The sequence below is a fragment of the Typopeltis vanoorti genome, chromosome 6 (assembly GCF_054136105.1).
Source record: "Typopeltis vanoorti isolate ZY-2024b chromosome 6, IOZ_Tvanoo_1.0, whole genome shotgun sequence".
Lineage (NCBI taxonomy): Eukaryota > Metazoa > Arthropoda > Arachnida > Uropygi > Thelyphonidae > Typopeltis > Typopeltis vanoorti.
In genome coordinates this window covers 136,623,824-136,646,129 of record NC_143554.1, presented here as the reverse complement: position 1 = coordinate 136,646,129, position 22,306 = coordinate 136,623,824, and the positions used below count along the sequence as shown (strand labels likewise).

The window sequence follows — 22,306 nt, the reverse complement described above, 5'->3', positions numbered from 1 at the left end:
GCAAGTTTAAATACGAAAGATTATTCAAGGAATCAGCAGCAGCTCTAAAAAACGTTCCTAACCTCAACAAATTTGGGTGCATGAAACTACCCCAAATTTGGGAGACTTACATTTTGAGAACTTCAGCCCAACTGCCAAGACAACCAAATTAGCCCACCAGAGGGCACCATTAGGACTTTAGGAACAATATTAGTTTCTTGCTTTCTTCCTCATTTGCTTTTGTTAGTGCCTGCGTGCACATACCATATCTTTATGTTACTGAAGATGGCAACGTGACGTTACCGAAAAATAGAAGTTATTTATTAAAGTTACCTTTAATTAATATACTTTATATGCATTGTTAATCCCGTAAACTAATTACCAGTCATGTATGACCAACGTATAAGCCTTGCTACTAGAAATACTTATCTTATTGTGCAATAGACTAAATTAACAATAATTAAAACAAAATTTTTAACCTAAACTAATTAACTCTATAATACAATCTAATTCTAGTTAAGATAAAAAGCCAAATGGCTAGTTTTCTGGCACCTTAATATAGAAAATAAGGGGATAAACATCTTTTGTTATTTTATAGCCAGTTAGCGAACTAAAGATCGATTACTATGATCTATAAGTTTCATGCCGAAAAACTATCGGCGAAGGCAATTTGAAGTAAAGGTGGAGCAAGCTCCCTCACTATTCTTGATATTTTCTCATAATGTAAAACACAGCTCCTAGGAGATGTAATACTGTCATTACATTTAGAGGAGAGATCACTACCCAGACCGGTTTCAACCTTTTTTGAGGTCTCATCAGTGAGTAGGTAGATATCGTAGTTATCGATCTTTAGTTTCGCTTACTGGCTATAAAACAACAAAGGATGTTTATCCCCTTATTTTCTATATTAAGGTGCCAGAAAACTAGCCATTTGGCTTTTTATCTTAACTAAAATATAATTACACCTTTATGGCATTCGTATAGTGAAGGTATGTAAGTTCTTTTCACTAAGCTTTGATATCTTCCAGGTCTACCTACTCACTGATGAGACCTCAAAAAAAGGTTGAAACTGGTCTGGGTAGTGACTTCTCCTCATAATGTAATGACAGTATTACATCTCCTAGGAACTGTGTTTTACATTATGAGAAAATATCAAGAATAGTGAGGGAGCTTGCTTCACCTTCACTTCGAATTGCCTTCGCCGATAGTTTTTCGGCATGAAACTTATAGATCGTAGTTATCGATCTTTAGTTTCGCTTACTGGCTATAAAACAACAAAGGATGTTTATCCCCTTATTTTCTACAATCTAATTCTAACACACTTTTTTAACTGATAACACTATTTTTTTAAAAACTGAACAACTTAGCTTTCAGAGCTCTGAAAGTGTGTGACATCAGCTTAATCCCTCTATAGTTGCCACAATCCTGAACATCTCCTTTTCCTTTGTAGATTGGGACGAGAATGCTTTTCCTCCATTCCTCTGGTATCTTTTCCTGTTGGACTATTTTCCTCATCAGATCCCATAACATGTCTGCGCCCTCGCTGCCCAGACTTCTCCACACTTCCTTAGGTATCTGGTCTGCCCCCGCAGCTTTTCCATTCTTCGTTTTTCTCAATACCCAAAGCACTTCCTCTCTGCTGATATCCTGTACCGATCCCTCGTTTGCCTCTCCATCCTCACACCTCTGTCTTGGATTCTCCTCATTTAGCAGATTATGGAAATATTCTTCCCATCTTCCTCTGATTTTGCCCTTCTCTTGTAGTACTACTCCTAAGGCATCCTTTCTCTGCTTGACTGATGTTATGTCTTTCAAGGGCTTATCTCTAGCTTTTGCTATTCTCAACAACTGAGCTTCACCACCGTTTCTCTCCAGTACTTCATTTAATAGTGTTACTTTTTGAAAGTAACACTATTAAAAAAGCCTTTTCATGTAAAATGTTCAAGTATATAATTACACTAAGCTAATTTATGTTGTGAATTGCAAAAATAATCATATGTCAATACTACATTCCAGCTATACCTATTAAGGATTAAAGAATGTTGGGAGAATAAGAATATAAATTTGTCTTACTTTGCATTACAGTTGTCAGTTAAACAACTGACATTCTTTTTTTTTTTATTTTTTACTTTTTTTTTTATCAGAATGGTGATGAATTGCAAGTTATGCAGAATAAAATGTTTAAGAATATTTGACATGTTTAAGAAGAAAAGGGAAAACGAAAATGGAAACGACAAAATATAATACACATAGCAAACTGGAATGTAAGAGGAATAGCATATAAAGAAATAGAATTAGACCAGTTACTAAATGAAAGAAATTTTAAAATAGCAGTAATCACTGAAACAAAAAAGAAATTAAAAGGAACTATGAGAACTGAAAATTTTAATGTGATATACAGTGGAGTCGACAGAGACCAAAGAGCACAAGCAGGAGTCATGATTTGGATTCATAACTCCCTTTCAAAACAGTTAAAACATTATAAATTATGGAATGAAAGAATAATAAAAGCTAGAATAAAAATAGATAGAGGCTATTTAACAATAATTGGTTTATATGCTCCAGAAGAAGGAAGAGAACAGGATAATATTGATTTTTATAATCAGCTACAAAACATATGTAATAAAATAAATAAAAATGACTACATAATTTTAGCAGGAGACTCAAATGCAAGAATTGGAAACACGAAAATTGATGATAATATTGGAATACATGGGGAACACACTCTAAACAGAAATGGTAAAAAATTGATTGACTTTGTAGTTTATAATAACCTAAAAATAATGAATTCCCTCTATAAACATAAAGACATACATAAATATACTTGGGCAGCAAGAGGATGGAAATCAATATTAGATTACTTCATATTAAATGAAAAGACATCAAAATTTTCACTAGATGTTAGAGTTCACAGAGGATATGAAATAAACAGTGACCACTTCCTTGTTAAAATAAAATTAAGATTACCACCTAAATGGCTACAAGTAACAAGAACAGAAAGAAAAATTGAAACATTTGCTTATAAAACTAGACTAGTGAATGACACAAATGTACAATGGCTATATGAACAAAGAATTAACCAATATCTAGATAAAATAAAACAAAATGAAGAAATAGAAATAGTATGGCTTAATATAGAAACGATACTAAATGCAGCAGCAAATGAGAGCTTAGGAAAGACCAAAAAATTTAATAAAAGAAAAAAACTGAAGATCTGGGATGATACAATCAAAGAAATAATTAAAAAGAAAAAAGAAGCCTATCACAAATGGTTAAGCAGTAAAAGATTAGAGATGAAATAGAATATAAAAGAATAAGAGCCATAGCTAAAAGAGAAGTCAGAAAAAGACATAGAGAATCATGGAATAAATTTGTTTCTAATTTAGAACATGATTTATATAAAATAAGACCCAATGTATATAAGATTTTGAAACACCTAATGCAGATACTAAAGAAAACATAAAATTAAACACTGAATTAAAATTAGATGAATTTCTAAATTACTACACAGAACTGTGGACAGACAAATATTTTAAAAAAGACAACTGGCAAACAATTAACGAAAATGAAAAGGAAATAACTGAAGAAGAATTAGAAATCAGCCTGAAAGAAACAAGAAACGGAAAATCACCTGGAGAAGATAAACTAGGTTCAGAACTATATAAATACGCAGGAACAAGATTCAAAAAAAAGACTCTTATTATTTTTAAATAAAATTTACTCAACTGATATCCCCCCCAATAGAATGGAAAAAAGCAATTGTGATTCCTATCTTTAAGAAAGGTAATAGAGATGACCCTAAAAACTATAGAGGTATCAGTATACTAAATTCCTGTTACAAAATATATAGCAGAATCTTAAATAACAAACTAATGAAATATTCCGAAAACTTTATTCTAGAGGTACAGAATGGATTTAGAAAAGGACGATCATGTATAGACCCAGCCTTTTGCCTAACATTAATAGTAGAGAAAAGAAGAGAATATAATTTGGAAACACATATTGCATTTATTGACTTTGAAAAAGCATTTGACAAAGTTAAAAGGAACATATTATTTAACATATTAAAAGAAAGACAAGTACCAAATAATATCCTAAAAGCTATCACAAGTATATATGAAAATAATCAAATACAAATAAGATTAAATCACGAGCTATCATATACAAGAGAGATAAACCAAGGGGTCCGACAGGGATGTCCCCTCTCAGCAACTCTTTTTAATATCTACTTAAATGAAATAATATAAAATGGAGTAAAAATTTACACCAAGGAATTAAACTTTCACCTACAGTTAACTTAAACACTCTCCTCTTTGTAGACGACCAAATAATAATTACAAATTCTGAAGATAACTTACAGAAAGCTATTTTAAATCTAAATGAGATATCCAAAGATTATATTATTATAATATCAACAGAAAAATCAAAACTATGGCCTTTAAAGGACAAGATCCAGCAAGAACTAAAATAGTAATAGATAACAAGATCTTAGAACAGGTGAATTCATTTAACTACCTAGGATGTATGATCACATATGAAAATGAAAGATATAAATGTAAAAATTGCAAAATATTTAAAAATAGCAGGTATAATTAACTCTATATTTAAACCAAACCTAGTTCAAAAACAAACCAGGCTAAAAGTATACAGTACATTAGCCTTACCGGTCTTAATGTATGGAAGCGATATCTGGACAATAAAACAAAAAGACAAACAAAGATTAACAACAGCAGAAATGAAGTTTATGAGAAAAACTGCAAAGTATACCCTATTTGATCACAAAAGAAACGAAGATATTATGAAAGAATTAAACCAAGAACCAGTAATATAAAAAATTAAAAAATATAAACATAAATGGATGGAACACATTCGAAGAATGAAAACAGAAAGATTACCAAAACAAGCCTTAAAGTACAAGCCATTAGGAAAAAGAAAACCAGGATGTCCTCTTAAACGATTCAACAATGACTTCCAAGGCCGGAACAGGCCATGCTAGGCCTAAATCCTTGATACGTATGATGATGATGATGATGAGAATATTTGACTATTTCAAAATTAATCTGCAGTTGTAGAGTAAGAAAAAAAATGGTGCTGCTTGTTGTCATAGACAAACAGGCTAAGATACTTCTCCTGGTTGAAAATAAAACTTCTTTATTACATTCATTGGAGGCTGCTGGGATCAGATACTTGATAGTGAGAGTTGATGTTTTAAAATGGAAAAAAAAAAAAAAGTGTACATTATGTGTGGAAAATGAGGCGGTGCATTCAAATGCATTTAGAACAAGGCAGAAAATCCACTCACCACTTGTGTCTGGGCGAGTGGATTTTATTGCTTTGAGCTCCCTTTAGTGATTCATGTATAGGTAGATTCTTCATATTTTAAATCTAATAATAGATACATTTTCAGTATTGTATTTTGTATTATATTTATTTACTATTTAAACAGATTCACTGGACAAAACTGAAGTCAATTCCTATATATTTGGTGAGTCTCTTTTCATTGTGTTTACATTCTGAAAATATTTGCTATACTTATTTCGCTGTCTTAATATTATTTCTTGTAACTAAATGAAAATTTTATATTTCATTATTAACATGTACATACATGATCAGTATGGTTACATTTGAAGTGTGTTTTCCTTCAAATTGTCTAAGTGTACTGTTTGGGAAGGAGAGAAAATCACTTTCTGTATGGTATTAGTTTGGAGTGCTTTGAAGTTTCTGTATTTGTGGGGTTGGGGAAACCTTAAGATTGGCATAGGATTATTAATAATATTATCTTTGCTTTAATAAATGTTTAATCTTTAAAGGTACCTGTGGCATAATTAAAATTAATAACTTAAAATGTATATAACCAATAGTAATAAATTTTAATGAATTAAAGGTACAAATATTTCCTACTGAAAGTAACAGTACATCATCAGTGTAGAACAAACAGTTAAAGTGTGCTCCTCCCCCTTAAGCTTACAACAAGAACTTTTCTCTATAAAAAAGTTAATAGAATCTAATGGTTACAACCCTAATCAAATCCAGCAGATAATTTACTCCTATGTTCTAACACCTCAGGATTCTTCAACAGACTGCAGAGTTCCAATCCCTTGTATTTCAGGCATCTCAGAACCTATTGGCAGAATTTTGAAGAAGTATCATCTTATTCCCACATATTTTCCTATCAACAAGCCTTCCCCTTAAGCTTACGACAAGAACTTTTCACTATAAAAAAGTTAATAGAATCTAATGGTTATAACCCTAATCAAATCTAGCAGATAATTGACTCCTATGTTCCAACACCTCAGGATTCTTCAACAGACTGCAGAGTTCAAATCCTTTATATTTCAGGCATCTCAGAACCTATTGGCAGAATTTTGAAGAAGTATCATTTTATTCCCACATATTTTCCTATCAACAAAATTTCTCACTCGTTGCCATCTACAAAAGACAAACTGGCACCTCTATCATTAGCTGGTATTTACCAGATACCGTGTGAATGTAATTTAGCATACTTTGGACAGACAGGCTGTTCGGTGGAAAAAATAATGAAGGAACATCAGTATTATATCGAATACATGAAACCTCATAAGTCTGGTCTAGCACAGCATAGTATTGACACTAAACATAATATCCAGTGGGATATAGCTTGTCTTCTCCACAGATGCAAGTTTAAATATGAACGCCTTTTCAAAGAAAGTTGCGAAGCCCTTTTACATCGGCCGAATTTGGATCGAAATGACTGTCTCTCTCTCCCAAAAGTTTGGGAGATTCTTATCTTATGTAACCATCAATGAAATAGTTTTTAAGAATTATTTAATAATATTTTATTAATAGTAATTTTCTGGGGCACGCGGCAACAATTTCAATTGGTAATCCACTGACTGTTCTGTACTTTGTATTCCATTCCTTTAGCTGTTTGTTCTACACTGATGATGTACTGTTACTTTCAGTACAAAATATTTGTACCTTTAATTCATTAAAGTTTATTACTTGGTTATATATGTGTTAAGTTATTAATTTTAATTAATAAATGTTTGTTATTAATGAGGTTTCTGAATCTTGAAATGAGTCTCTGCAACATGGTGATTCAAATATTTCAGGCACGTCTTAAGAAGAGAGGGAGAAAATATTAAAAAACTCTTCAAGCAGGGCAAGATGCTAGGAATTAGAAGAAGGTAAGCTCCATGAGAGATGGCTGGATGAAATGGATGAAATTCCTGCTCTAATTGGATGAGGTTGGAGGCAAATCAGTTCTGTCATTCTTAGAATGACAGAACTCAGTTGCCTGAAGTCACAAATCCTAAGGCATGGGAAGATTAAGAAGAAGAATTAATAAGGTCTACATATTGGATATTGTTATAGGTGGCAAATACGAAAACCGTAGAAAGTCATGTTACTTGTTTATTTGTAATATGTTACTGTGATTATACCATTCTGTTGCTTTTATTTATTTTGCTTTCTTTATGATGATATCACAAAGATGATACAAAGTGGCCATAATTAAAGAGGTGTTCAGAGCCCTTTAGCGAAAAATGTGTTGGACAAAATTCGATGGAAACGATAGAAGAGGAGAGAGAATAGGAACAGTAGAAATGAGGGAATGAGAGAGAGAGTTATGTGAATGATAGAAGAGAAGTGAATAGGATCGGTGGAAGAGAGGGAATGAGAGAGAGAGAGAGAGTTATGGGAATGATAGAAGAGGAGACAATAGGAACAGTGGAAGAGAGGGAATGATAGAAGAGGAGAGAATGGAAACAGTAGGAGAGAGGGAATGAGAAGAATGTGAGGGAGTGCTGTAACCAGGGATAGAATGATGTCAGGAAGGTAGGTAAGTAGGGGAACACAGAGAGAAAATGTTTGAGGTGAGAGAGTGAGGGATGCAGGTGAGCAATAGAGGAACAGGGTGGTAAGAGGGGTAATGCATGGGGACTCAATGATCCATGGTGTGCAAGATAGGATGTGTGAGGAGTGTTTGCCTGAAGGAATGATAGAAAGTGTGGCTGTGGCAATTAAGAGGGGTGAAAGGGTGGATGAGATGATTGTGATGGTAGGAACGAATGATTTTAGAGGCAATGTAAATTGAGCAGTGAAAGATATGAGATTCTTGCTTGAGGTTGTACAAAAGAAAATGCAGAGAGGAAAGATAGTGTGCGTGTTGCCTAGGTATGAGAGTGACAAGCTGAACAAAAGAGCAGTAATATTGAATATTACTGCTCTTTATGAATATTATGCTTCTGACACATTTTAGCATAATAGCTAAAATGTGTCAGAAGAGAGGATTGGAATATGTGGATGCTTGCAGGGCGTTTGGGGACAGAAAGGAATTGTATGTGAGAGACTGCTTGCATTTGACTGAGGAAGGACATAGGGATCTGGAGAGATTGCTGTTCTGAACAAGTCGGTGTCTCAATGCAGGGAAACTAGAATGCCCATGGTGGATGGTAGCAGGGTTGGCCTCTTGGGAGAAAGGGGATGACGACATTAGTACTGCTTATGATAAGTAATGACTTATGTCCTCTAAGAGTGGAGGCTTTGGAAGGCAGTAACACTAATGATTTTAAAAGCATATGGTGTGAGGTAGAGGTGGACAAGACAGGATATTTAGTGGGGTGTTGCTACAAACCAAGGAGCACAGAGGGTGGGCACCAGGAGATGTTTAGACAGTTGAGCTTGGCAAGTGAAAGGAGATTGATTGTTATAGGGGATTTTAACTATGGTGGTATAAATTGGGAAGAGGAAGATGCATGTAGCAATAAGGGAATGGAATTGCTAGAATTTTTGAATGACAAATGTCTTAGGCGACATGTAATAGAGGGAACGAGAGGTTCAAGAGTTTTGGATTTGGTCATAGCATCAGAAGAGTAGATAATAACTGAGATGACATCTCTCCCACCAATTGGAGAGAGTGACCATGTGGTTTTGACTTGGAAGATGAATAGACATGCAGGAGTATCAAAGAGACGGGAACGTGTGTGGAATTATAAGGCAGGTGATAATAATAGTCTTAGATATCAACTTGGGGAAGTTTCATGGATGGAGGAATTGGAAGGCCAGGATATCATTAGTGCTTGGGAAATTGTGAAGGAATATTTATTAGCAGCAATTGAAAGCTGTATTCCAAAAGTGAAGAAAAGGACACAATTTGGTGTAAAGTGGATGACAAACAATATTAATACAAAATTAATAACGGAAAAAACTCACGTACAAAGATTATTTAATAGTATAATTTTCGCCTGTGAGTCACAGGCATCTTCAGTACATTAAGCTCAAATTAAACAATAACTGACAATTCCAAAAAGCGCCACCTAAGTAGCTGGTGTAAGATAACTAAAAAGGTCAATAAATTTCCTAAAAAAAAAAAAAAAAAAATCAATACAATAAAAAGTTAGGAAAGATTAGCTGATTTGTAAAGTACTATCTCCAATAAAGGGTATAGATGTAAGCCGTCGGATCTGTTTAAGTTAGGAGAATGAAGTAGAGTTTTACATGCTTCTTTATAAAGGCGTTCCATGAGAAACTGACTTTTGTGAAGAACTCGTCTTTCTCCAATGAACGCTGTGTCTAGTGAAGATGGCATGTTCTGCAAATCCAGACTTTTCAGGTTTAAAGTATTCAATATAAGATTGGTGTTCTTCTAGCCGAATAGAGGCAGATCTTCCCGTTTGTCCAAAATAAGATAATCCACAAGAGCATGGAATCTGGTAGACACCTGGATGATTAAGATGTGGAAGCTTGTCCTTAGGAGAAGTGAGAAATGTGGAGATTTTTCTAAATGGTCGAAAGGCAACAAAAATATATAAAACTTTTGCTATACGTTCACTGATGCCTTGTACATAATGAATAGTAATGCGCGTTATTTCTTCTGTGTTTGAAGAGGAAGACATATTAAAACTACTCAAAGTTCTTTTAATGAAGCAATTCTTATAACCATTAGATAGAAAGGAAGAAGTTATATATTGTAGTTCTTTCTGTAAAAGATCGTCTGAAGAACAAAAGGAGTGGGCCCAATGAACCAGTGTTTTAATAGTTCCTGCCTTTTGACTGGGATGGTGATGAGATTCTGCATGGATATAATGGCCTGTATGAGTCTTCTTTCTATAAACTGAGAAATGTAGGTTACCATCTGGTTGGCGAAGAATTAGAAGCTCTAAAAAGGCTAACTGCTTATTTGATTCTACTTCTAGGGTAAACTTGATCCTAAGATGAAATGCGTTTAACTTAGTGAGAAATTGTTGAAGTTCTTCCGAAGGGCTATTCCATACAGCAAAAATGTCATCGACATATCTGAACCAATGAGTAGGTCTGGGAGAAATGTTGTCAAAGATACATTGTTCAAAATGTTCCATAAAATGAACTTCAACAATTTCTCACTAAGTTAAATGCATTTCATCCTAGGATCAAGTTTACCCTAGAAGTAGAATCAAATAAGCAGTTAGCCTTTTTAGATCTTCTAATTCTTCTCCAACCAGATGGTAACCTACATTTCTCAGTTTATAGAAAGAAGACTCATACAGGCCATTATATCCATGCGGAATCTCATCACCATCCCAGTCAAAAGGCAGGAACTATTAAAACGCTAGTTCATCGGGCCCACTCCTTTTGTTCTTCAGATGATCTTTTACAGAAAGAACTACAATATATAACTTCTTCCTTTCTATCTAATGGTTATAAGAATTGCTTCATTAAAAGAACTTTGAGTAGTTTTAATATGTCTTCCTCTTCAAACACAGAAGAAATAATGCGCATTACTATTCATTATGTACCAGGCATCAGTGAACGTATAGCAAAAGTTTTAAAACCACTGAATATTTTTGTTGCCTTTCGACTGTTTAGAAAAATCTCCACATTTCTCACTTCTCCTAAGGACAAGCTTCCACATCTTAATCATCCAGGTGTCTACCAGATTCCGAGCTCTTGTGGATTATCTTATTTCGGACAAACGGGAAGATCTGCCTCTATTCGGCTAGAAGAACACCAATCTTATATTGAATACTTTAAACCTGAATAGTCTGGTCTTGCAGAACAAGCCATCTTCACTAGACACAGAGTTCATTGGAGAAAGACGAGAGTTCTTCACAAAAGTCAGTTTCTCATGGAATGCCTTTATAAAGAAATGTGAAACTCTGCTTCATTCTCCTAACGTAAACAAATCCGACACTTGCGTCTGTCCCCTTTATGGGAGATAGTACTTTACAAATCAGCTAATCTTTCCTAACTTTTTATTGTATTGATTTTTTTTTTTTTTTTTTTTAAGAAATTTATTGACCTTTTTAGTTATCTTACACCAGCTACTTAGGTGGCGCTTTTTGGAATTGTCAGTTATTGTTTAATTTGAGCTTAATATACTGAAGATGCCTGTGACACACAGGTGAAAATTATACTATTAAATAATCTTTGTACGTGAGTTTTTTCCGTTATTAATTTTGTATCGATATGTCTACTCACGGTATACCTCTTTTAAAACAATATTAAACAGGAACTGCATGTGAAAAAGAGGCTATCGAAGAGATATAAGGAGACAGGTGAAGTGCAGATGCATGAAGAATATAAGACACAGGCCAGGAGAGTGACTAGTATGTTAAGGAAGGTGAAACTGGAATACGAGAAGAGATTGACCGAAAGATCCAAAGAAAATCATAGGGAATTTTTTAGCTATGCGGCCAGTAGGAGGAGAAATGATTGTGGAAGAATGACATTGTGAGATAAAAATGGGAATAGAGTTACTGATGCAGAGGACATAGTGGAATTGTTCAATGCACACTATTGGAGTATTTCATCTTGGAGGAGTAAATTTTAATACTAGAGGGATAGGATAGGTTCGAGGTTTAAAGGTGCAGGAGGAGAGTGTGTGTTCCAAATACTGAGTACTCTCGATGTCAGTAAAGCTGTGGGACTGGATGGTATTTCACCATGAGTTTTGAGAGAATGTGCTAAAGAACTTACAGCTCCTTTGACCTGACTTTTCAATGAAAGTCTGGCTAAGGGAAAGGTGCCCAGGGAATGAAAGGAACATAAGATAGTGCCATTGCATAAGGGCGGTAGCAGACTGGAAGTGTTTAATTATAGGCCAGTTTGTGTGTCATCAGTAGTTAAGATCGTGTAGAAATTAGTGAGGGAACATATACAGCATTGGGCAGATGAGGGTAATGTTATCTGTGAGAGTCAACATGAATTTGTTAAGGGATATTCTTGTTTTAGTAAAATGCTAGCCTTTTATAATAAGGTTACAAGAGCAGTTGATGAGGGAAAGGCATATACTGCCATTTTGTTGGATTTAGTGAAGTCATTTGACAGGGTGCCACATGACAAGCTGATATTTAAGTTGCAGCACACAAGGTTGGATGTCAGGTTGGTCAACTGGATTCAGGATTGGCTGTCCGATAGGTATCAAAGTTGTGTATGGTGGGTAGTTTCAAGGAGTCAGAAGGTTACACAAGTGGGGTCTCACAGGGCTCAGTACTGAGACCTTTATATCAGTGACATTGTCAGTGGATTATGGGGGAGTTGTTTGTGGATGATGCAAAGCTGGGAGAAGTTATTAGTAATAGTGCAGATGTGGTAGCCCTGCAAGAGATTTGAATAAGCTAGACAGATGGGCAAATGAATGGGGGTATCAGTTTAATGCAGCAAAATGTAAGATCTTGAGGTTTGGGGTACATCGATGGGACACTTCATACTCTATTGGAGGAGTTGTACTGGAGGAAATAGGGGAGACAAGAGATCGGGGGTTGATGATTGATAGAAACCTGAAATTCAGGGGACATATTGCAAAGGTGGTGAAGGTAACACAGAGGATTACTGCAATACTGAGAAGAACGCTGACCTGCAGAGATAAGAGAGTTATCATTCCATTGTATAAGACCCTGATCAGACCACACTTGGACTATTGTTCTCAGATTTGGTCCCCAGGATTTGAAGGGGATAAATTAACTGTGGAAAGGGTACAGAGGCAGATAAGGATGGTTTCAGGAATGTACAATGTTAGTTATGAGAATCTGCTGATGGAATGTGGACTGCAGAGTTTGTAGATAGAAAAAGGAGAGGTGATATGATTGAGACTTTTTAAACTGTCGAGAGGTGGTTACAGGGTTGACACTGGTGAGTACTTTCGCTTGGTTGAACAGCAAGAAGGAGTGATGACAAGGGGCCATCCCTGGAAGTTACGAAAGGAAGCTGTGAGCAAGAGGGTGAGGAGTGGTTTCTTTGCATGAGGGTGGTTGAACCGTGGAATGCATTGTCTGATAGATAGTGTTTCGTTGGAAGGACCTCTGCGATGAGTCTTTTGACTCCATGGAGGCCTGAATAATAATAATAATAATGTAAGTACACTCTGTGAAACATGGGGTTTTGATTTACAGAAAAAAAAGTACAAAATTTTCTCACCAGTTGACAATTGGCTAGAATCGCATGATATTTGCACAATCTCACTGTTTCTACTGACGAGTTGGTTGATATAAGGAAGACCAAAACAGATTCACATCATTCTGATAAGACTGAAGTGCTATGGATCTCACTTTACAGGAATGTGTGTTGCTAATCAAGCTTTACTATCAACAACACAGTAATGATAATGACACATTTCGAGAATTCCGGCATTTGAAGAATAGGAGAAAAGGCCCGCTGACAATAGCAAATTTTACAAAAATGATTTTATGATTTGAAAATAGTGGATCTTTAGCCATTACACCAAGATGAGGGTGCAAACAGATTATTGCTCAACAAGTTGACGAATTTGCAACTGTTGTCGTGGCACACGGAATGAATAATGCACAAGGGTCCAGCAGTGCTCAGGCAATATCAAGGCAACTAGATAGTGAAACTTAACTATGTGGAAAATTCTGTATCAAATGCTGGGGTTTTTCCTGTACAAGATCTTCCATACTTAATTTGCTTCATGGTGATGCAGTTTGCCCTGATGTTCTTAGCTCGAATGGAGATGGATGTTGCATGGCTATGTAAGATCTTGTGGAGTGACAAAGCACATTTTTATCTGAATGGTGGTGTTAACTTACACAATTGCCGCATTGAGCTGCAAATAATCCTCATGTTTCATCAAACCTCTTTACATTTACCGAAAGTCATAGATTGGTTTGATTTCACTGCATCCTTTATCATTGGTCCATACTTTTCAAAGAACTTTGCCTGACAGGACCAATGACTTCTACCATCTCTAAGTATTGAGAGATGCTATGCAACTTTGTTGTTCTGCAGCTGTAGCAGCAAAGATGCCTTGACTCTGCCATATTCATGCAGGATGGAGCACCACCTCGCATTGATTGCTGATACAGCGAATGTTACAAAAACACTTCGCAAAACATAGAATGATTAGCCGTGCATTTCCCACAGCATGGCCACCTCGTTTTCCTGATCTTGACTTCTGTGACTTTTAATTGTGGGGGAGCCCATCTGAAACACGTGGTGTATGAAGGATGTGTTCCTTCATACACCACGTGTATGAAGGAACACATTTAGCAACCTTGAAAGACAGAATAATGCAGTTCTTAGAACATCTGAAAGGAAGGAGCACACATTGAACCACATCTGTAAGTTATACAAACATGAAAATTGATTTGTGTGTCTCTTCTAGTCTACTGTTTAATTAATTAATCCCAAACCACCCTTTTATAAGTGACAAATGCCTCCTGGTGGCAGAATTTTATACTATATTTTTATCAAAAAAAAATTAAAAAAAAACTGCAAATAAAACACCCATGTGCCAGAGTGTACTTACACCAAGTTTGGTAGAATTTCTTCCAATACATGTTTCACTACAGAGCTCTGAACACCTTGTCTTTAATTATGGCCACCCTGTATATCACCCCCTGTTCAACCATATGCAGGTGTGATGGGGAAACATTTATCCTACAAGATGGTAATGATCATCCTCATGGTGCAAAGTTCATTGTATGTATGAACTGGTGAGCCAGGTCTTGTGGCCTTAATCCTGTTGAGCATGAGCAGGCATGTTGTTATTTTCAAGCACCCTCCCTAAAACCTTGAGGGACCTAAGAGAGTTTTTTGGGAGCAGTGGTTATTATTACACTCTGAGCTCCTGGGCACTATTATGAATGATATGAATATCATTGTGAGCACTGTAATCCTGTGAGGTGATAGTCTCCTTTTGACTTTTGTTTTTGACTGTTGTCTTCACTTACCTATTTGTCAATGAATTAAGCTATTTATTTACAGTTTTTTGGATCTCATATCAATACTGCTTTTCACTGAATTGCATAAAAATTCTTTGTACAGTTTTTGAGTTATCATAATTTTTTGTTTGTTTGTTTGTTCATTTTATTATTATTATTACTACAAGGAGTCCTTAGACTCATCGAGGGAGGCCCTAAACATCATGTCAAAAACTGTTCAGCATTCGCACAGTATCTATCATACTTTGTTTTGAACTCATTCACAGGCATGGCACCCGCAACAGACTCTGGCAGCTTATTCCACTCATTCACCACTCTCGAAGTAAAAAACCTAGTTCTAACACCCTTGCTAACTACACTCTTACTCAGTTTCCATGGATGGCACCACCAGACCTGTTCTGAAAAATTTCCTATGAATTAATCTTGTAAAAAACCCCTCAGTAATTTGAATGTCTCAATTATATCACATCTTTTCTGCCTATCAACCAATTTCTGTAACCCACAGATCTTCAACCTGTTCTTGTAAAGTTCATTCCATAGACCAGCTGCCATCTTGGTCACTCGCCTCTGGATCTTCTCTACCTCCTCCACATCATGAAAAAATCCTGGCACCCAGATCTGAGCACAGTAATCAAGATGGGGTCTTATCAAGGCTCGATAAAGAGGAACAATAACCTGCTTGTCTCTGCTCGTCAAAATATTCTTCAGTAACCAAGTGATCTGATGAGCTGATTTAGCCACTTTTGCTATGTGCCCTCTAAACTTTCAATTCCCTATCCACCAACACTCCCAAATCTCTGGCTTTGTCAATTTCCTGGAGTACAGTTCCACTGATGTGGTATACTGCTGCTAATGTTTTCACCCCAAAATACATAACCTTACACTTTGCAACATTAAACTGACATCCATTCTCCTTAGCCAAGTCTGAAAATCTATCCAAATCATCCTGCAAAATTTTGACATCATGTGTATTCACTATTGCTCTACCCAACTTTGCATCATCGGCAAATAAATGAACAGTTTCTCTCAGATCCTTTACTATATCATTAATCAACAAATTAAATATCAGTGGTAAAAGAACAGATCCCTGTGGCACACCATTAGTCACGGGCCGTCTTTTGGACTCTACTCCTGAATAAACTATTCTCTGAGATCTCTCCATCAACCGCCCTCCTATCCATCTCACCAGCCCTGTATCCATCCCCATGTGCTGCAGTTTACTTATTAGAATTCCATGTGGTATCCTGTCGAAGACCTTAACCAGGTCCAGCAGTATCACTGTAAATCCATTATCCTTATCCAGTTCAGCCATCACTGTATTATAAAACATGAGCAAGTTACTGAGACATGATTTACCCTTCACAAAACCATGCTGCCCCATACAGTATCCCATTTCCATCTATCCATTCCTGTATTTTGCTCTTGACTAATTTCTCCAATACCTTGACAACATCTCATAATTTGCAACAGCAGTCTATCTTGAAGCCTCCTTTATGCATTGGAACTATTCCCCCCCCCCCCCCCCCCAGGACTAATCCAGAGCTGAGACTTAAATTAACCAATATGGTCAAGGGCACTGACAATTTCTTTTCCGCTTCACGTAAGATTTGAGCTGGTATACCATCCAATCCCACAGATGTATTCACATTAAGATTCTGTAATATACTATTCACCTCCATTTCATTTACCTCAATTCCCATATAAGCCATTGGTTCCCTCATTCCTACAACATCACTGCCTGGATGATATACTGTTGCAAAGTGTTCACTTAGTAATTCTACTATTTCTACTGATTCAGTTACCTCCCTACCATCAGCATTCCTTAAAATCTTCTGCCGTATACATTTTTTCTTTTACTTGCACATATCGAAAGAACTGTTTGGAATTCTCTTTAACTTGCATTGCTAATTTCCTTTCATAATCTACTTTTGCTTTTCTTACCCCACTAGTTACCCTTCTGGCCTGTGCTTTGTACTGTTTGTTTGCTTGCAGGTCACCTTTCTCCTTAAATTCCCTCCACAATTGGTTCTTTTTTTTAGCTCAAGCTTAATGGTGCTATTCATCCATTTAACTCTCACTTGATTTACTCTCCGGACTCTGCGTATGTAGTCAGCCATTACCTCCTTCAAACACTCCTTTACCACTTCCCATGCACTATCAACATCCAGCCCTTGCAGTTTTACATGCCATGGCACTGATCCAAGCAATCTCCTAACCTTGTTATACTTACCAGCCTGGTAATTCCATATATGCCCTGTCTTAATTGAAATTTCCACACATTTAGCCACCTGGGAGGTGGCTAAATGTGTGGAAACCTTATGATTGCTCTCTCCAGTTGCTGGCAACGTGTTCATATTCGTTATAGGGGAAAAAAAAAACTTAAATGCAATTACTAGATTGATTTGTTTAGGACTGTAATCATCTGCATTATAGAGCTGAGATTAACATTTCCAATTTTGATATCAGGTTTAATACCACTTTTTTAGATAGTGTGATCCATATAGATCATGAATAATATTGGAGATAATGTACACTCTTGTCTCACAGCTCACTTAATATCAAACCAGCTTCCTCTACCTACTTCATTCTAACTACTGCCTTACAACTTAAATGTGGACTGTGTACAATATCTCATTTATGCTGTATAATTATGTTTTGAACATATTTTCCTCTTCGAACTTTTCATATGCCTTTTTCAGATATACAAAAACTTAAACAGAGATCTTTGTTATGTTTCCATGATTTCTCACCCATCTTAATGTGAAAATCTGATCTTTATAGCCTCTGTTTGGCTTGAACCTATATTGTTCTTCCCCAAGCTTCTCTTCCACATTTTTTCTCAAACCCTATTCTTCCTATGGGTTTAAATTTGGAAGAAGGCTAGTTCAGAAGCCTTAAGGTAGCAGCCCTACCACTGGAATATCCATCACCAGGCTAGTCACCTGACTTGTAGAACATTAATCTATTTTTAAGCCAACAGAGAAAGGTAATCGAAACGAATCTATGGAAAGCAACCCTGGAATGGAAACGATAAAATATATTACACATAGCAAACTGGAACATAAAAGGAATAGCATATAAAGAAATAGAATTACACCAAATATTAAATGAAAGAAATTTTTAGAAATCAGTACTCACTGAAACAAAACAGAAATTAAAAGGAACCATGAGAACTGAAAACTTTAATGTAATATATAGTAGAGTTGATAGAGACCAAAGAGCACAAGCAGGTGTTATGATTTGGATTCATGATTTCCTTTCAAAACAGTTCAAATATTATAAATTATGGAATGAACAAATAATACAAGTTAAAATAAAAATAGATAGAGGTTATATAACAATAATTGGTTTTTATGCTCCAAAAGAAGGAAGAGAAGATGATAATATTGAATTTTATAATCAGTTACAAAATATATATAATAAAATAAATAAAAATGATTATGTGTAATATTAACAGGAGACTTAAACGCAAGAATTGGAAACACGAAAATTAATAATAATATAGGAATATATGGAAAGTATACTCTAAACAGGAATGGAAAAAAATTAATCGACTTTAAAGTTTATAATAACCTTAAAGTAATGAATTCTTTCTATAAACATAAAGACATACATAAATATACTTGGATAGCAAGAGCATGGAAATCAATATTAGATACTTTATCTTTAATGAAAAGACATGAAAGTTCTCTTTAGATGTTAGAGTTCACAGAGGATATGAAATAAGTAGTGACCACTTCCTCATTAAAATAAAATTAAGATTACCACCTAAATAGCTTACAAATAACAAGAACAGAAAGAAAATTTAAAACATTTAGATATAAAACTAGATTATTAAACGACACAAATATATGCAATGGCTATATGAACAAAGAATTAACCAATATTTAGATGAAGAAACAGAAAGAGAATGGTTTAATATAAAAATGATACTAAATACAGCAGCAAATGAAAGCCTAGGGAAGACCAAAATATTCAATAAAAAGGAAAAAACTGAAGAATATGGGATGACACAATCAAAGGAATAATCAAAACGAAAAAAGAAGCATATCATAATTGTTAAGCAATAAAAGATTAGAAGATGAAATAGAATATAAAAGAATAAGAGCCATAGCTAAAAGAGAAGTCAGAAAAAGACAGAGAATCATGGAACAAATTTGTTTCTAATTTAGAATATGATTTATATCAAATAAGGCCCAATGTGTATAAGATTTTGAAACATTTAGGTATAGATACTAAAGAAAACATAAAATTAAACACCGAATTGAAATTAGAAGAATTTCTAAATTTCTGTACTGAATTGTGGACAGATAAAATATTTTAAAAAGTTACTGGCGAACATTTAATGGAAATGAAAAGGAAATGACTAAAGAAGAATTAGAAATCATCCTGAAAGAAATAAGAAATGGAAAATCACCTGGAGAAGATAAGTTAGGTTCAGAATTATATAAATATTCAGGAATAAGCTTCAAAGAAAGACTTATTATTTTTAAATAAAATCTATTCAGCAAGTTACCCACTAATAGAATGGAAAAAAAAAGCAATAGTGATCCCTATCTTTAAAAAAAGGTAGTATAGATGACCCTAAAAATTATAGGGGTATAAGTATTCTAAATTCCTGTTATAAAATATGTAGCAGAATTTTAAATAACAAACTAATAAAATATTCTTAAAACTATTTTAGAAGTACAGAATGGATTTAGAAAAGGATGATCATGTATAGACCTGGCCTTTTGCCTAAAATTAATAATAGAGAAAAGAAGAGAATACAATAATAAATTTAGTTTAATCCTTTATCCAAGTGTGAGCAAACAAAGTTTGCACCTGAAAGTATCTTCAGGACTGGGGTAAGGTAGTACAATACCGGGTAACTTATTGCAAAGGTGGAGCATAACATCACTCCTATCTCAGTATCTCCCAAAATGCAAAACACATCTCCTTGCAGATATGTATAATGTTATGCATTAAGGAGAGGGCTACTACCCAGACTAGTTTCAACCTTTATTGAGGTCTCTTCAGTGGGAGCCATGCCCAGACGTGGAGATACCAGGCAGAAGCAATAGCAAGGTCATCTCTACCTATAGGAGTTGCCAAATGGTGTGTCACCTTTTTATTAAATTACTCTCGATTTAGAGGAAGATGTTGGAAGTTGTTTTTTTTTCCTCCGCTTGGTTAGACTATAATAAATTTAGTTTAATCCTTTATCCAAGTGTGAGCAAACAAAGTTTGCGCCTGAAAGTATCTTCAGGACTGAGGTAAGGTAGTACAACACCGGGCAATCCGTTGCAAAGGTGGAGCAAGCTAGCATCACTCCTATCTCAGTATCTTCTAAAATGCAAAATGCTTCTCTTTGCAGATATGTATAATGTTACACATTAAGGGGAGGGCCATTATCAACTAGTTTCGACCTTTATTGAGGTCTCTTCAGTGGGAGCCAAGCCCAGATGTGGGGATACCAGGCGGAAGCAATAGCAAGGTCATCTCTACCTATAGGAGTTGCCAAATGGTGTGCCACCTTTTTATTAAATTACTCTGCATTTAGAGAAAGATGTTGAAAGTTTATTTTTCACTTGGTTAGACTATAATAAATTTAGTTTAATTTTGTTTGCTCACACTTGGATAAAGGATTAAACTAAATTTATTATAGTCTAACCAAGTGAAAAATAAACTTTCAACATCTTTCTCTAAATCCAGAGTAATTTAATAAAAAGGTGACAAATTATGAAAGAATTCAACCAGGAATCAGTAATAGAAAAAATTAAAAAATATAAACATAAATAGATGGAACATGTTGAAAGAATGGAAACAGAAACATTACCAAAACAAGCCTTGAATTACAAACCATTACGAAAAAGGAAACCAGGACATCCCATGAAGATATTTAACGATGACTTCTAAGGCCACTCTAGACCTAAATCTTTGACAAGCATGTCATGATGATGATGATGATTTTTTCTCAACCATGAATCTTACTAGAAAAACTCATAAAGGAAATTCTTCAGTAATAAGACTACGTGGAGGTCTCCAGGTTATATAGCTTTCACCTTTAAGCAGTCCCTATTTATTGTCTATCATGAAAAAATATGCATAACCATAGCCAAAGAACCAGGTCTACAAATAAATGGCATGAATATCAATTGCTTTAAATATGCAAACAGTATTATTATTATTCTTGCAGAATTCTTGGTAGTTTCCTTGCAGTTGCTTTGGATCATAATCCCAGTTTGGTTCTTGAGATTCCTTAAAAGGCTAAGTGGAGTTCTTCAGGTTATATATTTTTCATCTTTAGGCAGTCCTTATTTACTGTCTATCATGAAAAAATATGCATAACCATAGCCAAAGAACCTGGTCTACAAATAAATGGCATGAATACCAATTGCATTAAATATGCAAACAATATTATTAATCTTGCAGAATTCTTGGTAGTTTCCTTGCAGTTGCTTTGGATTTTTTGTAAACAGCAAAGGAAGATTAAAATTTCAATGTAAGCCAATTGCAATATGTTAAGTTCTTTTTTGTATAGCTTTGACACATCTTAGAGAACCAAGAATTAAATAAGAGATGAAAATTTACTTTAGTGACATGTTCAATGCAATTTTTGTATCAAAAGACTTAAAACAAGAATTCACCCGAGGAAATAATGCAAAAAGGTATAAAGACTGTTCTAGTTGGCATATTTACAATGCCATATATAGCATTATAAGTGTCTGGCTAAAATTCTCTCTCTCAATCTATCAAATTCATTTGCTAACTTTCATGCCAACCATTCTGAAATTTTGGGTTTCCTTTCTTTAAATGGCATGAATAGATGTTGAGACATTTGCTATCACCAATGATCTTACACAGACTGTCTTTAGCAATAATGATCACAGCGTAGTGTTGAATATTTCTTCCATGAAAGAGAGCAAGAGGCATTTGGAGAGTGATTGGATTTATCTAGTATTCTGATAGGCGTGTGAACAGTCTGTGCAAGATCACTGTTGGTAGCAAATATCCCAACATCTATTCCTGATATTTAAAGAGAGGAAATCCAAAAGTTCAGAAGGGTTGGTATGAGGAGAGTTAGACAGCAAATGAATTTGATAGTGAGAGAAAAAAGAGAGAGAGAATTTTAGTCAAAGAGCATCAAGAAAAGGAGATTCTCTTTTGAAACTCTGTCATGGTATATCAGAGCAAACCATAACGTACAA

At 35.0% G+C, this 22,306-nt stretch overlaps 1 protein-coding gene across 1 annotated transcript in view; it reads left to right on the top strand.

Moving 5' to 3' along the window:
• LOC150105975 (bridge-like lipid transfer protein family member 3B) overlaps positions 1 to 22,306 on the top strand; it is a 315,418-nt gene that overhangs the window by 63,135 nt on the left and 229,977 nt on the right. The window contains exon 3 of the mRNA XM_090393732.1: positions 5,426 to 5,464. Within this exon, the coding sequence (XP_090249858.1) occupies positions 5,426 to 5,464 (39 nt within the window). The remainder of the gene's footprint in view (positions 1 to 5,425; positions 5,465 to 22,306) is intronic.